The sequence below is a fragment of the Talpa occidentalis genome, unplaced genomic scaffold (assembly GCF_014898055.3).
Source record: "Talpa occidentalis isolate TD23 unplaced genomic scaffold, MPIMG_talOcc4v2.1 talOcc4.12, whole genome shotgun sequence".
In the NCBI taxonomy this organism is placed as follows: Eukaryota; Metazoa; Chordata; class Mammalia; order Eulipotyphla; family Talpidae; genus Talpa; species Talpa occidentalis.
The window spans coordinates 58148815-58174571 of record NW_023601212.1 but is presented as its reverse complement, the minus strand read 5'-3'; the positions used below and the strand labels follow the sequence as shown (position 1 = coordinate 58174571).

Here is a 25757-nt window from a genome sequence, read left to right as displayed (position 1 = left end):
TTTTCTTTTCACTAAACATAAAAGAATATAAATATAAACCCAGAATTTATGTAAAGGATTCAATGACCTTATACATGAAAGTCCTCATTATGAAAATAATCTACAGAAGACTTTTTAAAGTAAGCCTGCTTAAAGGAGAAACCAATATGGCACAACAAAGAATAAAAGCATAACTGTATGGCATTTAATAACAAAGGCAATAATTATAAAGGATGGGGAGGGAATTATAATTTTAACTGCAGGCCATCTCTTAAAGTCAAATATTGATAGCATAATATAACCTCCCTAGTATGTTTAATTTCACATCTTAATCTTTTTTTTTTTAATAGAGGCATGTTTTATTTATTTATTTATTTGGTTGGTTGGTTAGTTGGTTGGTTGGTTTATACATGCACTGGGTACAGTCAGAAGCGCAGGAGGGTGAGAGAATTCACCAGAGCCAGAGCAGGGAGCAGAGCAGGCAGAAGGACCGAAGTACACTGCTGAGGGGAGCAGCAGGCGGCAGGAGAGGTCTGCGTGCCATGTGGGACCCTCCTCCGGTGGCCGGGGAGCAGCCGGGGATCGAACCAGTGCCGCAAAGGCCGCGGGCACTTCGCAACCCAGCACTCAACTGCTGCGCCACCGGGGAGGCCCTTCACATCTTAATCTTAAGGGTCACTTTTTGAGGGTATTTAAGAGCTACAGAATTATTTCCAAATAACTCTCTCAAGCCCTGAATAATAGTCAAACTACTTGTTTTAAAAAAATATATTCTTTTGACAAAAATATCATGTGTGCCCATTTTCCCTTTATCAGTTGCTAATCAGGCTCACTCTGCCCGAATCTCAACTGCATACAAACTAAGCAAATCTCAAACAATGTTTTCATAGACTTCATGAAATCCTGTATCTTTTTTAAGACATGGTACTTTATTTTACAACACAACCATTTCCCTTCTCTTCTACCAAAAAACAAAAAAAATGCTAACCCAAATCATCATTTCTCCACCCAGCTTCCAGTGGCAGGGAGAAGAAACAGATTCCCTATTCTCTATAAGGAAACGCCAGCAAGTATACTAAAATCTAATCAGATCCTACTCAAAACTCTTTCATGACTTCCCATCATATTTATACTTCACATATTTACACAGTTTAAATATTACTAACTCTCGGAGAAGCATGACTATCCAAACTAAAATAAAATCTTCTTGCAAACTCCTAGTATGCCTATTTTTTTCTTCCCATGGTACTGCTTAGATGTTATGTACTACTATTACATACATAATTACTTATGTATCAATAGTATTTGTGATAATCTCTACACATACACATCCCAAAGAGTAAGCTCTAAAAGGACAGGTCCTTCCGAGCTAGACTCCACAGCTAGAATAGTACCCAGCATATCAGAGGCATTTGACAAATAGAGACAATTTTTTAAAATGTACTATTTAAGTAACATGTTAATAAAAGTCAACTGTGAGAGACTATTTAACAAAGACCTCAACAGGACAGATATGTAAATGCTAACATTAAACAAAGAGGTATATAACAATGAAAATTCTCAGTTTATTTTTTTTCTATGACAACTTCTGCTTGCCTTCATGCACTCACATAATAAACATTCCATTAAGAAAGACCCCAATTAAAAAAAAAAAAAGACCCCATGTATACCATGCTAAGCTTAAAGATAATATCCCACAGACTAAATAATTCCCAGTGTTTTAAAGAAAATAGAAAGAATATGGAGGAAAGCTGAATATACTTCCAAAGTCATGCCAGAATAAATTGGCATTCACAAAAATTCTCCATAAAATAATTCTTGGGAAAAATATCAAACCTCCCAGAAATGTTCTTCCCACATTTTATACCAAAGTAGACCTATAATAGCTTTATGAACTGACACAGGTTCTGAAGATTAGTGTAATCTCTTGTCCTGGCACTAAACTGTCTGGTAACTACATATTATCCTAAAACTATTTCTCTGAAAAGTTTCCACTGAAGCATTATCCCAAATTGGATTTTAAAAGTTAAAAACATAAAACTGCTCTTACTTTGAATATTTCAAGCATATAAGTTCACACTCAAATTTTAGGTAAAGTGTATTTCATCAAAATAGAACTGTGGAGCTAGAAGAAACCACAGACATTCTTTAGTATTTTCAAAAATATTTAATGAGTTAGGCTAGTTACTATTACAAATCTAAAATGTAGGAAAGTTATGAGTAAAATAATCTATTCTAGCTATCTAATAACCTAATGCAGTCTGAAGTTTTCATCAGTCCCTTTCTGTGTCAATATATTAATAGAGTATATAGAAGGGAAATCTTAATGAAATTTATAAAGGGAATTTAAAGAAAATACCAGGGAGATCTAAACTAACAGAATTACTTTAAATCTGGGAAGAGTTACCAGACCAAGAAAAGCTAAAGGTTGTACTTTATAAAATTTTCCTTTAATATTACCATTTCATGTTCTTAAATGATAGATTTTAGTGTTATCTGACTTTAATTGAAAAGCTACTATCATTTCAAGAAATTCACCAAACTTTTAGTTCAAGAGTAAATTCATTATATGATAATATTCTACTCACTAACTGTTCCTGGCATGAAAATTTAAAGCATTAAGGAAACAGATGGGCTATCTAAATTTCATTTCTAGATCACGACCAAAAGTAATTTCTCAAGGGTTTTGTACATTACATGGAAAATGCTCACAAGGACTAGTACCATATGTGCACTTTGTAACATAAATCCTAAGCAATTTTAAGTGTGAAGCTTTGTACCTGTGTGAAGGAGAAGGAGCTTCAAATTGAGGCACCGTGCTATCCTCACAGACAGGAGAATATAAGCCGCTCATTTCCTGAAAGCACAATTATTTGAGTTATAGTAGACACGCCAAAGCAAATGATGTTTAAATCAAAATGAGATATAGTATATTCCTTTCTAATCCCAAGTTTTTATCTGTCCCTTTTGGTATCAACATCCAAATTTCCTAAGGATTCCATTCCACAGATATAAAAAGAACATAAAACTTAAAAGTTAGAAGACAAGCCTTTTCTACAATATATGTTCTTAAAGAACAAGAAACTGTGAAGCTGTCTGCAGCCTCCGGGGCACCGGTTCAATTCCCAGCTGGCCAGGGAGATTCCCACATGGTGCAGCAGACCTCTCCTGTCCCACCCACTATTCCCCTCAGCAGTGTGTTTCGGTCCTTTTGCCTGTTCTGCTCCCTGCTCTGTCTCTGGTGGATTCTCTCACCCTCCCGTTCCTCTGGCCTGTACCCAGTGCTTGTATAAATAAATCAATCTTTAAAAAAAAAAAAAAAAAGAGAGAGAACATTGTGAGAATAGTGAAATATCTAATCACTAACTAATCCAGGTGAAAACCTATTGCTAAATATTATAAACATGACATTGTGGTAACTGGATAATTAGGTTCAACTCTCTAAAATCAGAAAATTAAATTTTTTTCCAATTTACCTGAGAATAATTATGCCAATAAAACACTGTGAAAACAAATTGGAATACATTTTACCATCAAGAGAAAGTGCTCAGAATTTTTTCTACAAAAATGCACTCTCAATTAAAATTAAAGCAACATCTGTTACTTTCTATATAACAGAGACCAATCCCATAAATTTAATGCAACAATTTAAAGGGAAAAGTAACAATTTTATAAAACTGAAAAATTGCTAGAGATGTGAGAAATTCTTGGTATCTTACTTCCACTCTTTTAATATCCTCTTCTAAAACACTTAGCTCCTTCTGAATCTGTTCCAGTTGCTGTTGATAAAAAAAAAAAAAGAACAAAAGCCTAAACCAAACCATAATAGCACCATCACAATGATAAAATAGCTTTACTTTTGGAAGATGATTTCTAAGAAACTGGGCATAATGGCAAACTGTAGGGGTGACAAACCATAGGCAAAAAAGATCTGGAAGTTCCCATGTTAAAAACGCAAATGTAGAGACTTAATATTTTAGAAAATACAATATGTACTTCTTTCACACAAGGGTTGATTTTATAACAAAAAGATGAAAGCTGAACATTGACAATGTGACTTACCAAAAAAACATATCTAAGGAAATTCAAATTACCTCAATAAATGGCAGCATGTTCCATTTTAGAAATAAAATTAGTCTCAGGTTAGAGCCTTCACTCCAAAGTAATCATAAGTTCAAAACAACATTTTTTCTCTTAATATGTTAACATATTTAAGAGAATGTTTACCTTTGCTATCTAACTACATCATAACCTTTTCCAGTATCATTAAAATGCAAATATTTTAGTATCAATATCTTTAAACATTCCCCTCTCACTAGAGATTTAAATTGTTTGCAAATGATGGTAAATAATTCTGGTCCATGAGTCTGTACTCCAAATTTTATTAAAAGATTATTAAAAATGGAATTATTTGATCAAAAGTCAGAAAATCTTCACTATATAAAACTTCTTTTCAGAAACACTACATCAACTTAAATGCCTACCACCATCTATATGTCACTATATTACTCTAACCCAATTTACTGAACCAAATGATTAAAATGTAAAATAACAATAATGAGTATTTACTTAATATTTATTGCAGGTATGAAACAGGTATTATTACACAGTAGGAAAAGTGCAGAAAGATTAAATGATTTTCCCAAGATCACCAGAACTAGAGTACAAATCAAGGTAGGTTTCTTGTTCCAAAACTCATGCAATTAACCAGTAAGCTATATTACTTCTTGAAAATAATACCTTATTGTTTAATTTTCATTCTTTAATACTGGTAAGGGTAAACAGACATTTAAGGTGTATTAACTTTAGCACACACCCTCTCTTCTGTGGCAAGATGTATACATAGTTGATAATAGAAGTAACTGATTAATTCAAATATTACCAATAGTGAGCATTTTGCCAAGAAATAGGAAGAACATTTAGAAAACTATAACCCTTGCTCTCATAGAATTCAGTCTACCTAAGATGACAAGTGAACCAACAGATGAAATATCATAGTAAACATTGTGATATGGTATGCACAGAAAATGAAGGTAACAGAGTACTCCTAACCTAGCTGGAAAACTTAGGGGGAAGGGCAACTGGATAGCTAAAATTAGACCTGAAATTAAAGTGTGAACCTTGAAAGAATAATAAACTTTTGCCAGATGGAAGAGTAAGGAAAGACAGAATAAGCAGTATAAAAAATACAAAGGCATAAAAGTTATGAGAAAGGGGAACAATAAATCTAAAATTATAACATTTAATGAAATCACCCAATGTCACCCAGTAATATCAGAATAGATAAGAACAAAAACATGGTAGAGGACACCAATGTTTGAGCTACGGGCAAAGGCAGGAACAGTCCCATGCTGACTATTAAAATGGAGAGAGCCATAGCCCCAAACCAAGAGGGAAGACTGTGTGTGTGCATGGGCGGATGTAGGAGTATATAAGAACAGTGATTAACACTGTCCAATGTTTTCAACTCATCCATCTCCTTTAATAAATTTTTCTTCACCCTAAAATTATTCACACAATACTCATAATTGAAAACTTGTTCTTCCTCAAAAACAGTACATCTTGGAACTCTTTCAAATAAATGCTCGTCAACTGATAAATTTCTCATGCCATAGGTTTCACAGAACAAGAGGGAACTTACCACTTTTTTATTTCCTAGCCATTTCCAATTGTCTTCCACTCTAACAAAAGGGTCACTCTAATAGCCAGTACCTAAATATCCATTAACAGATGATTCGAAAAAGAGATTGAAGTATATACACCCAAAGGAATACTACTCAGTCATTAAAAAAATTAAATATGGAGGGATATGGACAATATGAATGGATCTTGAGGTAATTATGCTAAGTGAAATAAATCAGAAAGTGAAAGACAACTACCACGCAGTTTTGCTCACATATGGAATATAAACAACTAAAGTAAACAAACTGTAAAATGTAACCAAAATTAATCTAAGACTCTGAAAAATAAAGTGGTTATCAGAAGGAATACTCAGGGAGGGAAGTGGAGATAGGGGAGGGAATGTAATAGTATACTGGCACTGGAGGTTTGGTAGACGGTGAATGAAATATATGCACATGTTCAAGTGTGAAACTATACTCCCAAACTTGTTTTTGTAAATGAATGGCAAGTCAATAAAATTTTGAAGAAAAAAAAAAACCTCTCTAGTCTGGCTCATTCTAAGTGATCAAATCACTGATTTTAAGCACTTATATACATCCCAGTTATTTTCCACCATCACTAAACCTTTTTCCTTTTTGGCTCACAGGCATTTTCAACTCTAGTGATCTTAACTTTCAATTCAGCAAACCACTATTATTTAACAACCTTAAAACTCTCTATTCTCTAAATCTTTACTTAAAACATATGCTGAGGGGTCTTTAGAATGACTGCTTTAAAAATACACATTTAGCGCCTCCCCGGTGGCGCAGCGGGTTGAGCACAGTGCTGTGAAGCTATCCACAGCCTCTGCAGTGAGGGTTCTATTCCCGGCTGGCCAGGGAGATTCCCACATGGTGTGGCAGACTTCTCCTGTCACACCCGATGCTCCCCTTAGCAGTGTATTTCAGTCAATCTGCCTGTTCTGTTCCCTACTCTGTCTCTGGTGAATCTTCTCACCTCCCGCATCTCTGGCCTGTACCCCAGCTATTGTATGCATAAATAAATAAATCTTTTTAAAAAAGTATTAAAGTCTAATGCCCTACTCCCTGATAATAATGTTCCATCCTTATAGTATTCCAAAGCTTTTGTTGGATAACACATCTATTATATATGGAGGCTGCTACAAAGTGAACTAGAACTGCCAATATTCAAACCATTTTAATAAACATCCAAAAACAGCAATTTCATATGCTCCAATTTAAAATCAAAAAGCTAAGATATAAGTGCTACCCTAATAAATAGAGTATAAAACAAACTGATGTAACCTACATGAAAAGTCTGAAAAGTTATCAATAAAGTTTTTAAGAAGACTGGAGAAATGGTAAGTACTTAAAAAAACACATTAAGATTTGAGGTATTTACATTTCAAAATGAAATTCTGAAGGTGTTTGGAGCTATAAATTATTAGGGTATTGTGATATGTGATTTATAATAAGATATATATATTTGGCCTACATTCAGGCTCCTGGTCACAACTCCTGCAAATCTTGATGATATGTGTCTTTCTGTAAGGTGACATGATAGCTCATGGTTGAGGGATGCCATAAAACTTCCAGATAAGACCTGGTTTCCAAGAAATCAACTTGGAATTTGGAAGTTATCAAAACTTGGGATTTGAGGGTTGTAACTTGCAGCTCCACCCACAAATGTCCAAGGAAGGGAAAGGGTCTGGAAAATGAGGTGAATCACCAATGACCAATCACACCTATGTAATAAGACTTCATCTGAAACAAAATAAAAATTTAAAAATCTAATTTAAGGGATTCGAAGCACTTCTAGAGTGGTGAACACATGGAGATGCTAGGAGGGTGTCACACCTAGAGAGGTCACAGAAATTCTGTGCCCTTTCCCACATACCTTGCCTTTTGCATCCCTTCCATGTGGTTATTTCTAAATAGCATTCTTTTATAATTAACTGGTATACTGGTCAGTAACCTTTTTTTTTTCTATGTTTTGTGAGCCATTCTAGAAATTTATCAAGCCCAAGAAGAGAGTAGTGGGAACCTACTGATTTATAGCTGGACAATCAAGAAAGTGTAGGTAACAATCCAAACTTATGGTTACTATGTGCAGTGGCATCTTAATCTTGTGGGACTGTGAAATCTGATGCTAATTCTGGGTAGTGTGTCAGAACTGAATTGAACTGTAGGACACTCAGTTGTGTCTGCAGAGTATCAGAGAACATAGCTTGGTGTGGGAAAATTGCCCACACATTCGGTCGCCAGAGTATGGAGAGTACAGTGATAAAGGAAGCATATGTTTTCCTTTCAGGTATCAATGCAAGACATTATAGTACTATGAAATAGAAGACAAAAAGGAAAAAAAAAAAACATTTAAGAGAGTTGGAAAGAAGAAATAGATTAAATTCAGCATGAAACATGTTTCACAACCTGGACAGAATCTAAATTAAAAGCATGACTCAAAATCCTAGAATAGTTCACAGATGTGAGAAAAAAATCCACAAAGATGAACTCTGGAATCAATGAAAATTGATCACAAATTGGGAATGAACAGACACCTCCTGGTTAAATTTGCCTTAATACCATCATGAATTTGAGAGCTATGAAACATAATAGTAAACATAAAGCACATAAAGTAGAGAAATGTGACTTTGGAGCCCAGTCGTAAACTAAAGCACATCAAAATCAAGCACTCTCTGAACACAACACACTGTGCCAACATCCAATGAAAATTTAAAGAAACATTTAAATTTGAAACATCTCAGAAGAATTCAAAAATAAAGAATCCCATTTATTGATATTAGCTTTCATCCAGGAAGTACTCATTTATTTGATCTTTACTCATGATTTGATAAAAATATTCTAAGGTATTATACTCGGTACCTTATTTTTCTTTTTTAGAAGCTAATATAATTATTATAAATTACAGCTGCCAAGAAACTTCAAATCATCTAACACATTCAAAACTAAACAATATTAAAACTCTCATAAAAAAATATTAGCTTAAAAAAAAAGTAGCAAAATTTAATGTACATTAAAACTACAATGAAATGCCACTAATAGAGCCTCTAAAATCCAGTACACTGAGAGTACCAAATGCTGACAAGGATGGAGCAAAAGGAATTTTCATTCATTGTTGGGGGGAATGAAAAAACGGTACTGCCATTTTGGAAGAAAGTTTGTCAGTTTCTTAAAAAATTAAACATACTCTACCATATGACCTAATATTCATATTTCCTGGTATTTACATTAGGGACTTGAAAATGTATTTCCACACACATTTATAGCATAAACATAAACACATTTATAGCATATTTATTCCTAACTACCAACACTTGGAAAAAACAAAATGTCTTCCAGTAGCTGAATGGATACAGAGCAGTACATCCAGACAATAGAATATCATTCAGAGTCAAGAGGAAATGAGGTTTCAAATCATGAAAAGAAACAGAAATCTTAAATGCATATTACTAAATAAAAAAAGACAATTTGAAAGGTTATATATGGCATGATTCCATTCTAGAAAAGAAAAAACTATAGAGATAATGAAAGTCAACAGTTCCCAGGAGTTGCAGGTATGGGAAGAGATGAATAGGTGAAACAAAGAGGAATTTTAGGACAGTGAAACTATTCCATATATTATAATAAATGGATACATGTCATTATATATCTCCCCAAACTCAAAGAATATACAAAAGCAAGAGAACCCTAAAGTATATATCATGGGCTTTAAGTAATTATGACGTACCAATGTGGGTTCATAAACATAACTAACATAACCTTTATTAAGGGATTTTAATAATGTGGGAGGCCACGCACATGTAAAGGCAAAAGGTATATGGGAAATCACTATACTTTCTTCTCAATTTTACTAAGAAATGCTCTTTTTAAAAAAATAAGTCTTTAAACACACACACACTCTGTAAGAGTTGCTACCAAAAGTAAAGCAAATTTAGCATATGAAAGGCAAACTAAAGCTTTACCATCCATTCCACCATCCTACAAAACTACACACACTTAATACCTAACTCCTAAAATAACAGACTTGATTAAAAAGCTTATTTCAATATTCCTATGGCATTTAAAATTGAGAAGGAAACAGGACCAAAAAAAAAACCCCAACAACAGCAACAAACTGTATGATGGAGTAATATTACAATGACTTGTTCAAAAGCAAAGGTCAACACCATAAGATTATGATTGTTATGAATGTATAATGAAACTCCTAGAGCAACACTTAAAAAAAAACCTATACAGGGCCTCCTCGGTGGCACAGCAGTTGAGCCCTGGGCTGCGAAGCTGCCCACAGCCTCTGCAGTGCAGGTTCGATCCCCGGCCGCCAAGTGAGGGTCCCACATGGCGCGCGGACCTCTCCTGCCGCCTGCTGCTCCCCTCAGCAGTGTACTTCGGTCCTTCTGCCTTCTCTGCTCCCTGCTCTGGCTCTGGTGAATTCTCTCACCCTCCTGTGCTTCTGACTGTACCCAGTGCTTGTATAAATAAATAAATAAATCTTTAAAAAAAAAAAAAAACTATACAAATATATTCAAAAATACTGTAAATAATAATAAAATTGAAAAAAAAAAATCAATTAGCCCAGAAGGAAAAAGACATAAAAACAATAGAGAGAAATAAAATGTCAGATATAGCCATAACCTTTACATTAAATATAAAGGTCTAAATATACAACTAAAGACTGAGTCTGACAGATTAGATAAAATATCTGTTGTCTAAAAGAAACTTAACTCAAATATAATGATTCAGTAACTAATGTAACAAGGAAACAAAGACTCAGAAGAATGCAGCAAATTCTCAGCATAAGTAAAACAAACTTTACATTGCATCATGCAATTACAAAATAACACTCAACAACATAAAACATTAAGTATTTTCTGATAACAATGCAATTATGACAGATTCATAACTAAAAGGGAAAAAAAATCCCCACATTCAAGTATTAACTTTATTTCTAAATAGCCCACAAGCTTAAGAAAAGCTATAATGAAAATCAGAAACTATTTTGAACTAAGGAAAACAAACAAAAAACCATGCCAAAATATGATACAGCTAAAAAGAAAATTATGGCCTTAAATGACTATATTAAGAAAAATTCTGCAAAATAATATGTACATCTTACTTAACAGATCAGAAACGTAACAAAAATAAGAAGAAAGCAGAAGGATGAAAATAATAGAGTATAAACTTACAAAATGGAAAACAGAAAACATAAAGTCAAAAGGGGGTTCTTAGGTAAGACTTATTAAACTGATACATTCCTGCAAAGATTCATCAAGTAAAAAGAGGAAAAGACAGCACCAGTAAATAGATCCAAAGGTCAAATGCATAGCTAAAAACTCTGGAAGCATTGAAAACTTAGTATTAAGAAAATCTCATGCCAATAAATTTGAAAATTTAGATGAAATAGACAACAACTAAAAAATTATATCAAAAGTCAAACAAAAACCTGTATAAACTTAACTATTGAAGATAAATCAATAGTTTAAAACTCTCTACTCTGGCAAAAAAAAAAAAAAAAAAAACTCCTCTCTACTCTGGCAAGTTCTATAATCATTCAGCAAAGACATTCTTTCTAGGCTACACAAATTCTTTCAAGAAGTATAAAAAGAGGGTACAATCACCAAACTCATTTGATAAAACTATCTTTAATAGCAAAACGGGACAAGATTAGTGTAAGAAAAAAAAGAATATAGGACAATCTAATTAATGAACATAGAAGCAAAAATCCTAAACAAAATAACAGCAAGTCAACATAAGAAAGAGAATATAACCATGACTAAGATTGGTTTACATAAGGGATACAACTAGAGAAAACAACCATCTTGGCAGAGTTCCCTAGAATACAGAACATTCAGTGATAGATATTTCTGGGCAAATCAGGACTGCTAGCCACCCTACATGCAAAATTGATGCACTTTTTAATATTAAACCAATGTAATTATTCACATTAACAGAAGAAAAAAACTCAAATACACAAAATATATGGAGAATACTCAACACCCACTCATCATTAAAGGAAAAAATCCTCTCGGGAAACAGGGAATAGAAATTTACTTCCTTGAATGATGAAAGAATACCTACTAAAAAACCTACAAAAAACATCATACCTAATGGTGACACGTCGAAAGCTTTCACTTTGAGATCAGCACCAAGACTAGGATGCCCAGCTATCACCACTTCTATTCATCATTGTACCGGATGTCCTAGCCAGCAGAGTAAGACAAGAAAAATAAATAAAAGATATAAGGATCATAAAGATAGAAACTAAAATATTACTATTTGTAGATGATGATGTGTATACAGAAAACATGTCTTCAAATTATTAGAATTGAGTTTATCAAGTTTGCTGGATGTAAAAAAAAATTGCATATGTAAAAATCAACTGTATTTCTATATACCAGCAACAAACAGTAAGAAAGTGAAATTAAAGACATAGGCATCATTTACAAACACATAAAAATGACTGATGACCTCAGAACAAATATAAAATAAAGATGTGTAAGAATAATACCCTGAAAAATATTCAAATTGTGAAGGACATACTTAAGGACCTGTACATAGAGAAATACCACATACATGAATTTAGAAGACTCTATGTAAAGATATAGTCTCTCCAATTGATCTGGAGAATCAAAGTAATCCCAATATAATGACAGCAGTTTTACCATGGAAATATATCCACCAGTTCTAAAATTTACAAAGAAATACAAAGAGCCACTAGTAGCTAAGAATTTCTAAAAGACAAATATTACATTACAATGTGGTAATGCTAAAAAGAATGACAAATAGATCGATGGAGCAGAAAAGGGAATCTAGAAACAGACACAAATATAGAAGCACATGACAAATGACAAAGGCGGTACTTCAGAGGAACTGGAAAAGGATGAACATCTTTACTATGGAAGTGTGGAAAAATGGATAACCTTCCTTACGAAAAGTTCCCTATTTCTTATAATTTATACAATAATAAATTCCCCAGTGGGTGACAGATCTGAATGTGAAAGAAAAATTAATACAGTTTTAAACAGCTGATACAGCAAAATATCTTCATGACATCCAATGGACATTTCCTTATATGGCACAAAATTCTTAGTGCAGAAAATACTGATAAATTTGACTATTAATGACAAACATCTGTTCATCAACTGACATCATTAAACCAATGAAAACAGCATCTGAACGAGAGGGAAAATTATTTGCAATAGAGGATATATAGATAATAGACAGTATAAAGAATATTATGCAGACTATATAATCAGCAAAACATTAAGAAAATCGGCAAAATAGGAAAGATGCAAAAAGTCTTAAACAAGCACTTCATAAATACTCAAAATCCAAACAGCTACTAAAAATAGTACCAGATGCTCAATTTCATTAGTCATCATGGAAATACAAATTAAAACTACAAAGAGCACTACAAAACCCCAAGATCAGCTAAACTGGGGAAAGTCTACTGATATCAAGTATTGACAAGAACACAGCACAATAATAAGGAACACTCACAAAGTAGGAACAGTAACTAAAACAACTGCTTAAGAAAACAGTAAGGCATTAGCTATCAAATTTGAAGATGTATGTATACATATATGTATATATGTATAATATATATGCACCCTATGACTCATCAATTCCATTTCTGCATACCTACTATACCACTATATATATGTGAATGCATACCTGTATACAAATGAAAGACTGCAGCATTGTTTGTGAATAGCACCAAAACAAAAACTTAACAGTTCATCAATCACAAAAATGAGATAGTCACTAACAAGATACTATAAACAACAAAAATGAATCAACTGCTGTCATATACAAAAATATGGATGAGTCCTAACATTGAGCCAAAAAGACAAGATTACATATTGCAGAGTATATTTATATTATGTTCAAAAAAATGAGAGACATAAATACTTACAAAAACAATAAAGGAAAACAGAAAAGTGATGACCATAAATATTAGATTACTGATTACCTAATAGAAAAGGAAGATAGCTAAAGTCCAGAAAGGGTACTCAATAATCTGTCTGGGAGTCCTAGCAATAACGTATTGGTGAACTGGTTTGATAATAATACAGATGGTCATTCCATTATGAGTCTTTAAACTGTATATTTGTTGTTACGGACTTTTCTGTGTTTTAGTTCATACAAAAACACTGCAAAATTCAATTCATTACAATTCCAAATAAAACCCAAAGCCAAGACTTATCAAAACTGTCCTATTAAACAGGTGCTGAAAACATCTGGAAGTATATTTTAAAATAAAGTCAAATTGAAGGTAAAGAAATTGCTCAAATGATGATTCAAATCTGCACAAAAGTGACTGGCTTTTACATGAAACAATCTAATTTGAAAAATATCACGTTCACTTTAATACATGGTTTTATTAAATGCTGTCATAAGAAAGCTCTAAGATAGGCAGTACATTGAGCTCCATAGAGACAGCGCCGGGGCAAGTGAGAGCCGGACGGGCACTGGGCGACTCTGTGCCTCGCTGAGGAGAAGTAATTAAACATGGGCAAGGGTGATCCTAAGAAGCCGAGAGGCAAAATGTCATCATATGCATTTTTTGTGCAAACTTGCCGAGAGGAGCACAAGAAGAAGCACCCAGATGCTTCAGTCAACTTCTCAGAGTTTTCTAAGAAGTGCTCAGAGAGGTGGAAGACCATGTCTGCTAAAGAAAAAGGAAAGTTTGAAGACATGGCAAAGGCGGATAAGGCCCGTTATGAAAGAGAAATGAAAACTTATATCCCCCCTAAAGGGGAAACAAAAAAGTTGTTCAAGGATCCCAATGCACCCAAGAGGCCTCCTTCGGCCTTTTTCTTGTTTTGTTCCGAGTATCGCCCAAAAATCAAAGGAGAACATCCTGGTCTATCCATTGGTGATGTTGCAAAGAAGCTGGGGGAGATGTGGAATAACACTGCTGCAGATGACAAGCAGCCTTATGAAAAGAAGGCTGCTAAACTGAAGGAAAAATACGAAAAGGATATTGCTGCATACCGAGCTAAAGGCAAGCCTGATGCGGCCAAAAAAGGGGTCGTCAAGGCGGAAAAGAGCAAGAAAAAGAAGGAAGAGGAGGAAGATGAGGAAGATGAAGAGGATGAGGAAGAGGAGGAAGACGAAGAAGATGAAGATGAAGAAGAGGATGATGATGATGAATAAGTTGGTTCTAGCGCAGTTTTTTTTTCTTGTCTATAAAGCATTTAACCCCCCTGCACACAACTCACTCCTTTTAAAGAAAAAAATTGAAACGTAAAAAAAAAAAGAAAGCTCTAAGATAGCCTCCAAAGAGCCTCACATATTAGAATTCACACCCTTGTGTAAGTCTCTGTGTAGGCTGGACCTACTTAACAGAAAGAACATACATGTTAGGATGTAACTTCCAAGATTAAATTACAAAAAGTATGTGACTGGCGTCTTCAACACCTTCTCTTGTTTTCTCACTAACTCCCTCTGAGGGAAGCCAACTGACATGTAGTGTGCTAGCCTATGAGAAACCCCTGTGGCAAAGAATTGGTATCTCTTTCCAACAGATAGTGAGTAAGCTTGGACAGGGTTCATACACTGTTCAACCTTGAGATAAACGCTGCCATGGCCAACACCTCCACTACTGCTTGGCAAGAAACCCTGAGTCAAGGTATTCATTTATACCTCACCAAGAGTCCTGACCTAAAATAATAAGTGTTTGATGTTTTAAGGCACTAAATTTGAATGTAACTTGTTACAGAGCAATATAAAACAAATTCAAATGTCTGTGTGCCATGAATAGTCCTTTCTCTTAATATTCAAAAGAGAATCAGTAGGGAAAATAAATTAAACATAAGGTTGTAATAGCCGTAAGTTACCGGTGAGATGTGACACTGGAGCAAATAAGCACATTATATCTGAAAAGCAGATTTAATATCCTTAATGAGAATACAGCAATATTTAAACCAAGACATCATACAAAATTAAAAGCATGAAATCACACGCTTACTTTTCAAAGACTGAATGCTGAACTTAGTAAAAGAAACTCAAAAGCAGTTGGTCTCCTGTTCAGTCTATATCTGCTTGAGTAAGTTTAAGTGTAAATCATATTACAAGACGTAAGACTTTTAATAAAAATATTTGAGACCAAACAAGTAAATTTACTCTATAATAAATGCAAGAGGAAAATTTAACCACATACTTTAGTTTCAAATTTTTAAAATTTGTTAGCATTGCTCCTAGAGGCCCTTGTGTAATTAAACCTGAAATACTCAATCATGAATACAATAAAAACAAGAAAATTAACAATATTGTAAGTACACAGAAGAGGCACCAACACCCAGAAGTACTTGGAACTAGTATATTTCTTGGTTAAACTGACTACAGTAAGAAAATATGGTCCAAAGGGGGAGGAAAAAATCAATCACATTAAAATAAAAATAAAGTCAAGCTGAAAAATTCTACAGCACAATAAACCCAGATGTTTAATAACAAAAATACAGAAACACTGATACCAAGAGCTGTGTGATCAAGGCAATATCATAGAAGGTACTACTGGAAAGCTCCAGCTACCACATCAGAGAGGCAACAAATAAAGATCATGAAGAAGAGTTATTGCTGGGGAATAGTCCTCCACTGAGCTCTCATTTCCACACATCTTACGATAGCTTTTATTCAAAATTATCTTTTTAACATGTTTTCAAGGCTGTTTGTACAGATACCCTGTAAACAAAGAAACAGTGACTGCATCTAGGACAGAGGGCAGATTTGTTTTCCAATCAATAAAATATAAAGCGTTTCCCTACAAGGCTAAGACTGGAAAGGTTTCCTAACAAATGCCTTTAAAATACTGAGGTCTCTTAAGCTCAGAGTTCCTTGGTTTTAACCACAAATCGATTGCATGTGCAGCATCTACCTAGGCCCATCTCTGTATCACCCTTGTTGGACTTGGGATGGGGGAATTGGGATGGGGAATTGATGCAAATATGAAGTTACTGCAGCTAGATATGCCATGAACAAAAGACCTTTATCTCTTTAAATTTTCTGTCAGAACCTATGTAATTGGCAGGTTTACATAAGGTAAAAATCTTTTTCATAAGGTAAAAACCTTAGAACCATCAGAGTCTTTTTTTAGAGTTATATGCCATATCCTTATTACCTGAGAAAATCTCTAATCAATTTGTTGCAAGTATTAATAGATCCCAAAAGAAGCAGTAAAAAAAACCTCAGGGACCACTGAAAATATTAAATAATTCAGGACACAGAAAATGACCAGCCATTTCCTTTAACTCCCATACACCCTCATGCTTGGAATGTTCATTTAATTGATCCATTTATACATTCACTGTCAGGTAATTTTCTATGCACTAAATCTCTCAATGAGTTCAAAGTCTAAGTAAGAGAGAGAGAAACATGTAAAACCCCACAAAACAAATTTTTTTTTAAGTAACAAGTAGTTAAGAAAACACAAATGCTTTTTAAATGCTTAAAGTACTTTCTTTGAAACACCTTCACAAAAATGGGGCAAAGTGGAAATAGTTAACAAAAGTAAATAAAACATTATGTAAATACATAAAATAATATACCTCTCTCTTATTTCTTCTTGCAACCTTGAGGAATTCCATAAGGATCTGTAGTTGGGCTGCATGTGATTCCTATAATAGAAAATTATAATTGTTCTTTTAAAAAAATAACTCTGAGTGCAAAGTTTTCTTTAGTAGCACAGTATAACCAGTACAAAGCAACTTCATTCATCCATTAAGTTAGCCTGTTACTGAATCTTACTTTATTAAGTCTGTTATTTAATTGCTTTGATTTAATCAGTTTTCCTATTTGCTAACTGGCATTTTTAAGTCATTTTCTGTCCAAACTAAAATTAATTTTAAGAAGTATTTTTAAGCTGTATTCCTCATCTACTGTACTGAAAAAACGTATTTATAGGAAATGGCAACTCTGTTATCTGTCCGAGCCTCCTCTTCCCCATACAAACTTATAAGATACAAATGTGTATCTTTTGCTGTTAAAATTCACACAAAGAGCCAAGAAATTCAAGGTGAATCTGAAAAATGTATATAAAAATATCAAAAGCTAAAAATGAATAAGATGATTTATGAATAAATGTAATTCTAATTTTTTATTTATGTTTGAAAAGATCAAAAAACCCAGTCTAACGTACTTGAAGTACTTCCAACATAAAACAAAAATAAATAAGATTAATAAAACTTAAATTTAACTACCTATGTGACAGAAGTATCTGACAAATTCATTAGAGCATACACTGGGATAGATTTATCTAGTTCTCTTACTCTAGAAATGATTCCAGGAATTTATATGTTTGACAAAATTATAATAATAAATCAATCAAATTCTGAAGAATCACTAAGAATAGTACGCATACTGGACCTCCCCGGTGGCGCAGTGGGTCTAGTGCCTTGCTGTGAAGCTGTCCGCAGCCTCAGCAGTGCGGGTTTGATCCCAGCCAGCCGGCGAGAATCCCACATGGTGTGGCAGACCTCTCCTGTCGTGCCCACTGCTCCCCTCAAAAGTGTATTTCTGTTGTCTGCCTGTTCTGCTCCTTGCTCTGTCTCTGGTGAATCCCTCCTGCGCCTCTGGCCTGTACCCAGCTCTTATATAAAAATAAATAAATCTTTAAAAAAAAAATAGTACGCATACTACAAATAAGTATGCCCACTTCATACTCACTTCCAGAGTCTATCTTTGGAGAGAGGTAAGAAACTTTTGCATTTTGACGTGTAAGAGGCAAAACAGACAAATACGTAAGACAAGTAAAGAAAAGGGAGAATAAATATGACCTGACAATCATACTGATATTCCAACTAACAAACTACAACTGAATTAATGTTTCACACTGGATAAATTTATAAAACGCGGTATCATAAACTAAAAACTTAAAAATAAAATTTTACATTGCCTAACAAACTGGTATTTATTGGCCCTTAGACACATTCCTAAGAAGGGAGTGTCACACAGAACAAACTCACAGGGATCCTGTGTCTCAACAATGATGACAAGTGTCCCAGGATCCATAGTATTTCTTAGGACTTCTTCATAATGATTATCTAAAACTGTCTACAGATTATTTAGCTGGACAGCAAAGACCACATGTTCAAACAAAAAGTAATATACGTGGCCAAGAATGCCAGTAAGTAACACGGTTCATTTCTGCAAGAAGTTTAAGTATAAATACTTCATGTCAATCTATCAATCAGGACATATAAATAGGGAAAGAAGGGGGGACAGCAAAAAGTCCCCCAAAGCTCAAGATCAAAGGAAAGCTGTAATCAACTAAGCACTGAGCATATGGTATCATCTTCTACAATTCAGTATTCTTTAAAGCAATAACTTAAAGAAGAAATGAGATAAATAGCAAATTCATAAAACTCTTTTTTTTTTTTTTTTTTGTGGGACCCTCACCGGTAGCCGGGGATTGAACTGGTGCTGCAGAGGCTGCGGGCAGCCTTGCAACCCAGCGCTCAACCGCTGTGCCACCAGAGGAGGCCCAAACTTATAAAATTTTTATTCCTTATGTAAATATGAAGGGAAACTACACAAAAGAGCAAAAAGATAGTGCTTTAAAATGAGAAGAAAATAGCCAATTATATAAAAATGTCTAGCGCAAGAATATTCTGTTACAACAATCTCAGAAACGAAACATGAGAGTAATCCCTTAGTTAGCCCACCACTAAAAATAGAAGTCCAAGAAGTTAATTCTCTACACATTTCTTACAATTGTCAAAGCTTCCATAAAAGATATAATCATCATTTAGCCCAACTATCTCATTTTCATAGAGAATACCAGAATAAGGGAGTGAAGAGAAACATATTTAGAAGGAAAAAAAAAAAGAGAGAAATATATTTAGAATCTTATTTTCCACTCTCATTGCTCCTTGCAAGTTCTGTCACATTTGTCCCAGCTGGTTCATAGTCAAGTGTCTCAAAAGAATATCTCTGCCATCTGGAATATGCTTCAAATTTTGTAATATATTATTTTTCTATACTGTCCTATTTTCAATTTTTTAAATCTAAAGATCAGGTACGATTATCCCTATTGATTAACTGGATTCTGCCTAAGCAGAACCCAATAATACAATTAAACATGTGAACTGTATAACTCTTCTTGATTTAATTTCATGGTTTACTATCCATACATATTTGGCATTCCAGATTAGCTTTCCAACTGGATGACAATGCACTGGTGACACCTATGAAAATATTCTAATTGACCTTTATATATTTCACAAAATAACTCAGTCTTTATGAGTTTAGTTACCATGAGTTCATCTTCCCAAGTACAATTAACTCTATAGTAGTTTCTCAATAGGAAGGCACCTGGAATTTTGAGGGAAAAAAATATTTCCTTGCATAAAACTTTGCAAGTAGAACAATATAGGCATGTTACTCAGAAACACAAAAAAGAACAATTAAAAGATGAAAAGATTGCAACCAGGGTATTAACACAGACATATGACTTAACGAAAACTGATGATTGATGATTTTTCCCATAAACCTTGCAGTACTGTTAGGCTTTGTAAGTATTTATTATCTGGGTTTTTTAGAAAAAATAAGGAAGAGGAAAAGGAAAAGAGGGAGAGGATTGGGGAAAACAGGTTGAGAAAGGGGAGAAAAGAGAGAAGACTTTCCAGTGTGACAGAAAGTAAAAAATGCTTTAGGATTCTAGTATGTTTTCCCTGCTTGCCTCCAGACTTTCTATTTATTAAATGAGCAGGTAACATTTCACTAACAAGAGTAATTTTATCATATCTCAATGTTTCTATTATTTAGGTGATATTTTTCTATCAACACATTCTTTTCCTTAAATCTAGTGTCAAAAAAAAAAAAAAAATCTAAAGGGCCTCCCTGGTGGCGCAAGGAGTTAAGACAAACCTATGAGGCTGTCCGCAGCCACTGCAGCACAAGTTTGATCCCTGGCCAGGGAACTACCCACGTGGCACAGCAGACCTCTCCTGTCTGGCCCACTGCTCCCTCAGCAGTGTATTTCAGTCTGTCTGCCTGTTCTGTTCCCCAATCTGTCTCTGGTGAATCCTCTCACCCCCAGCACCCCTGGTCTGTACCCCAGTTCTTGTATGCATAAATAAATAAATCTTTAAAAAAAAAATTCTAGAGGATCTGCATTTCTGGTAGTATGACTGACTACAGTGGACCTCAAATTGGGGTACAGCTACACCAGAGTATGCATGTAGTTCCTCGAAGGTAAAGGTAGATAAAAGGTTTTAAGGGAATTAATTCCTAAATCCTCAACCTTCGATATTTCTCTTTCCTAAAAGATATCTAGTTCTCAATTCCAATCTCTTTCAAAATTTATCTCTTTGTTCTTTAAAGAGACAAAAAATTTATCTTGATACATGACCCTGGGGTATAAAAGCATGTGGAAAACTAAGACAATATAAAATTCTATGATTTAAAAAAGTGAACTATTCTAAAGACAGACAAGATGAATGTTATTATAAACCACATAGTTTCTAATTCTTTACATTGAACACAATGGACACGATGAAATGAATACTGACAAATACTGACAGCACTAATAGGAAAATTTATAAATCGACAATCAAATTAATAAGTAAATATACTTCTTTCTCTGCATTGGACTGGATAGACTACAACTTATAGTCTCTATACCACTCTTGAACATAGACTGTCTAGGATAAAATTAAAAAATGATAGCTGACACAAAACAGGCAAAATGACGACATTCAGATGACTCAGATGCTGGAATGAGCAAAAAAGGACTTTAACATGTTACTGAAAAATTTTAAGGGGACGAAACATGAACAGAACAAGTGAAAATAATGGGTTATACAAAAAAGAATTTGAAAGAAAAAAAGAGAAATGAAGAACACAAAGTATGAAATTAAAAAAACACTGGATGGGTTTGGTGTGGACTGGACAGACAGAAGAAAGGAATAAGGAGTCAAAGATAGTTCAGGATAAATTATTTAAGACTTCTCATAGAGAGAAAACAATGAAAGAAAAGAGAATCAGAAATATGTAAAACAATATGACACATCAAACATGACAGGAATCCGAGAGAAAAGAGCATAGGAATGAACAAACAATGGTCATGTTTAAAAAAAAAAAATCTCTCTTGTTCCATGAAACACACCCAGGAAATTTTTAAAGTAAAACAAGAGAAGAAAAATGAAACCAAGAACTTCATAGTTTAACTACTGAATACCAATGAATACCAATATATGAATACCAACGCATATACATAGATCTGTAACCCAAAAGTATATACTATGTTTAGGGGAAAGAAACAGTTAAGAATAAGAGCTAATTTCATCAAACAAGGAAATAATGAAAATATCTTCATGATTAAAAGAAAAAAATGTACTTCTATATGGAACAAAATCATCAGTCTAAAAAAATTAATAAAGTTATACAGATGAAAGGGAAATGAGTCAAATGGAAATCACAGATCTGAAAGAAAAAATGATGACATCTGTAAAATGTAACTATTTGGGTTAAAGTAGGAATTGTTTGCATGATATCTTCTAATGACTAACTTTAAAGCAAAAATACCTAAGTTTCATGTGTTTATAACAACTTGAATCACAAAAAGTAGGAACCTGGTAAACTGAATTATTGCAAAGTTTCATTTTCCATGAAATTAAATATATTCCATGTTGACTGTGAATACATCATCATTCCGGTGGCACAGTATAAACTCATGAGCAACTGTGAAAAGAAGAGGCAATAAATTGTGCCCCTCTGTCTTCTTTGCACTGGGAGCTGCTCTCCTGAGATATGCCCTCATTCACTGAAAATGTATGGGTGAGGTAAGCTTGTCTCCACCTGCTCCTTAGTCAGAAGCACCTCTCAGCTGCTGAGTAGATCACTGTTTGCTGTGGTGCTTAACCAAGCAGAGACATGGAATGATGAGAGACTCAGTAACTTGGCAGCCCTGTGTCCCCTGACCTCACTAATTCCTAGTTGCAACTTCCAAACCTGTGCCACTTCAAGGGACAAAGACACAGCAGCCAAGTTGACTGGAGCTGCTGTAGGGATGGCTGGTCTGGAGATGGAACTGGTTCGGGAGCATCATCATTGGTTATGCCAGGATCCCTTATCTGAAGCAAACACTCCTTTCATCAAAAAAAGGAAACAGATAATGAGTCTAGTTTTTTTCTTTAAATACATAAAGATATTTTCATTATGTATTTCCTTTTTTGATGAAATTCTGGGTTTTGCTTTCTCAGGGGTTCTTCTGCCTGATAGTGACCTTTCTCATCCTCTCTGCCACATGAAATAGCAATTTTCACTGCCACAGTCCTTTTCTCCAGTGTCTTATCTAACCTTGCATCTCCACATGCAGCCTGGGAAAAGTGGTTGACTCAAAGTTTGACAGAGGAAAGAGAAATAAATACTATATTAATAAAGAAAAAAAAGAAACAGATAACTATAAAGTTCTTATAATATAGATGAAGTAGGGTAATAGTACTTGAAGGTACAATGAAATAACAATTATACTAAAAGCCAACAAGCAACCACCAAAAAAAAGTTACACTTGAAAGGCCAACAAAGCAAATCATATAAATTTAAATCATATGATTTAAATCATATAAATCAGTCTGTCTGGCCACAATGAAATTTGACAAGAACTCAATTACTGAAACGTTTATCTGGCAGTAGCTGTCGTGCACGCGCACATACAGACACACAGACACGCCTTACAAATCAATAAATGTGTTGGGCCTCCCCTGGTGGCATAGCGGTTGAGCGCTGGGCTGCAAAGCTGCCTGCAGCCTCTGCCTGAAGCCAGTTTGATCCCTGGCTGCCAGTGAGGGTCCCACATGGCGCAACGGACCACTCCTGCTGCACCCACTGCTCCCCTCAGCAGTGTATTTCATCAGTCTGCCTGTTCTGTTCCCCACTCTGGTGAATTCTCTCACCCTCCCACGCTTCTAACTGTACCCAGTGCTTGAATAAATAAATAAATACTTAAAAAAATAAAATAAAATAAAAAATAAATGTGTATAGGATAAATGCAAAAGTAATTTACCAAATAAGAAGCCAAAAGAGTCAAACATGAAGACATTCTCATGTCTCTAGTAATCATGGAAATACAAAAAAAAAAAACAAAAAGCATAACACAAAATATACACACAGCATCTGACAACTATCATATTGACAGAAACTAAAAATAATACCAAGTGTTGATATGGTACTAACCCAGAAATGAGCAATCTGTCAATATTTAATAATTTAAAAATGTACAGGCATACCCAATGAACAGCAATTCCTCTCCTTAAATCTGAGTGTATGCATGTGTGCGTGTGTGCACATGTGTGTACACGTATGAATGAGACATGGAGACAAAAATAAAAATATTTTAATGCAATACTAATACTCCTAGCGAATAACTGGTAAGAACCTCAATGTCCATCAGTAAGGGAATAGATGTATTCAACTTTTATAGAGACATTAAAATAAACTAGATCTGTATTCATCAATATGAATCTCAAAAAGTAAACAAATAAGTATATGTTAAAAAAAAAAACAATATGGAACTATATAAACAACTAAATTATACAAACTTTATTTTTTTTTTTTAAGATTTATTTATTTATTTATACAAGCACTGGGTACAGTCAGAAGCACGGGAGGGTGAGAGAATTCACCAGAGCCAGAGCAGGGAGCAGAGCAGGCAGAAGGACCGAAGTACACTGCTGAGGGGAGCAGCGGGCGGCAGGAGAGGTCTGCGCGCCATGTGGGACCCTCCTCCGGTGGCCGGGAAGCAGCCGGGGATCGAACCGGTGCTGCCGAGGCCGCGGGCAGCCTCGCAACCCAGCGCTCAACCGCTGCGCCACCGGGGAGGCCCAAATTATACAAACTTTATATGACTGTAGATACAGATCTATATAAGTAGCACACATACACTCTTGAGAAAGATTATTGCCAACTTCATATGTGGTTACTCTAGGAGAAAGGAATAAGACCTTAAGTACAAAAAAAAAAAAAATAATTCTCAAAAGGCAGATCTGAGACACAGATGGCAAAACAATAAAAAAATTTACTAAAATTAAGGGTATATCATAAACCTCATCATTTTCTATACTTTTCTTATGTTGGAATTATTCATAAAGCTAAATAGTAATGCAAAGTAAAATAGGAAACCAAAAAGGTAAAAAGCTACAAAGCCTACAGCAGAACTTTGGAACTGGGTCCCTTTTCAAAAATAGAAAAGATCTGGGCCTCCCCTGGTGGCACCACAGTTGAGCACTGGATTGTGAGGTTGCCCACAGCCTCTGCAGCGCCAGTTTGATCCCCAGCCACCGGCAAAGGTCCACCAAAAAAAAAAAAAAAAAAAAAAAAAAAAAAAAATATATATATATATATATATATATATATATATATATATATATATAAAAGATCTGGGACCTCCCTGATGGCCTAACGCTTAAGTCTCAGCACTATCACTACAGCCTGAGTTTGATCCCAGGCCAGGCACCTCTCCTGCCTCACCCAAAGCAACCCTTAGCAATGCATTTCAGTAAATCCGCCTGATCTGTTCCCTATTCTATCTCTGGTGAATTCTCACATCCCCTTCACCTCTAGCCTACATCCCAGTTCTTTCATGCCAAAATAAAAAAAAAAAAAATCTGTAATTTAGATACCTTCAATTCTAAGACAAAAAGCACAAAAGCAAGTGAAGATCAATGCTGGTATGTCAGAAGAAGAAAAAGGTGGGAAGAAAGTTAGCAAAACTCATTTATGTTCATTAAATAAATTTATCTTCTAAATGGTAACCCCCCTGCCCCACCTTTAAATATACCTGTTGTTCAATAATAATCCAGCCAGTCTTTCTGTTACTGCTGGGGGGGAGGGGGAGTTTCTAGTGTTCTACAGCAGAAAAGGAAGAATCATTCACTGTGAGTTGTATAGGAGGGGATCTGAGATTCCAAATGTTTCTTTTTTTTTTTTAAGATTTATTTATTATATAAAATCCGGGGCACAGACCAGATACACTGGAGGGTGAGAGGACTCACCAGAGACAAAGTGCGGAGCAGAACAGGCAGACTGATGAAATACACTGCTGAGAGGAGCAGCGGGCGCGACAGGAGAGGTCTGCAGGGCCATGTGGGACCCTCTCCAGCCGGGATCAAACCGGCGCTGCAGAGGTTGCAGACAGCT

General features: G+C 34.8%; 2 protein-coding genes across 2 annotated transcripts in view; one reads left to right on the top strand and one right to left on the bottom strand.

Moving 5' to 3' along the window:
* COP1 (COP1 E3 ubiquitin ligase) overlaps nucleotides 1-25757 on the bottom strand; it is a 156725-nt gene that overhangs the window by 105696 nt on the left and 25272 nt on the right. The window contains 3 exon segments of the mRNA XM_037506422.2: nucleotides 2760-2836; nucleotides 3699-3758; nucleotides 17168-17236. Of these exon segments, the coding sequence (XP_037362319.1) occupies nucleotides 2760-2836; nucleotides 3699-3758; nucleotides 17168-17236 (206 nt within the window).
* On the top strand, nucleotides 14039-14863 carry LOC119241258 (high mobility group protein B1-like). Its single transcript, XM_037506423.2, has one exon. The coding sequence runs from the start codon at nucleotides 14130-14132 to the stop codon at nucleotides 14775-14777; it is 648 nt and encodes a 215-aa protein (XP_037362320.1). The 5' UTR covers nucleotides 14039-14129; the 3' UTR covers nucleotides 14778-14863.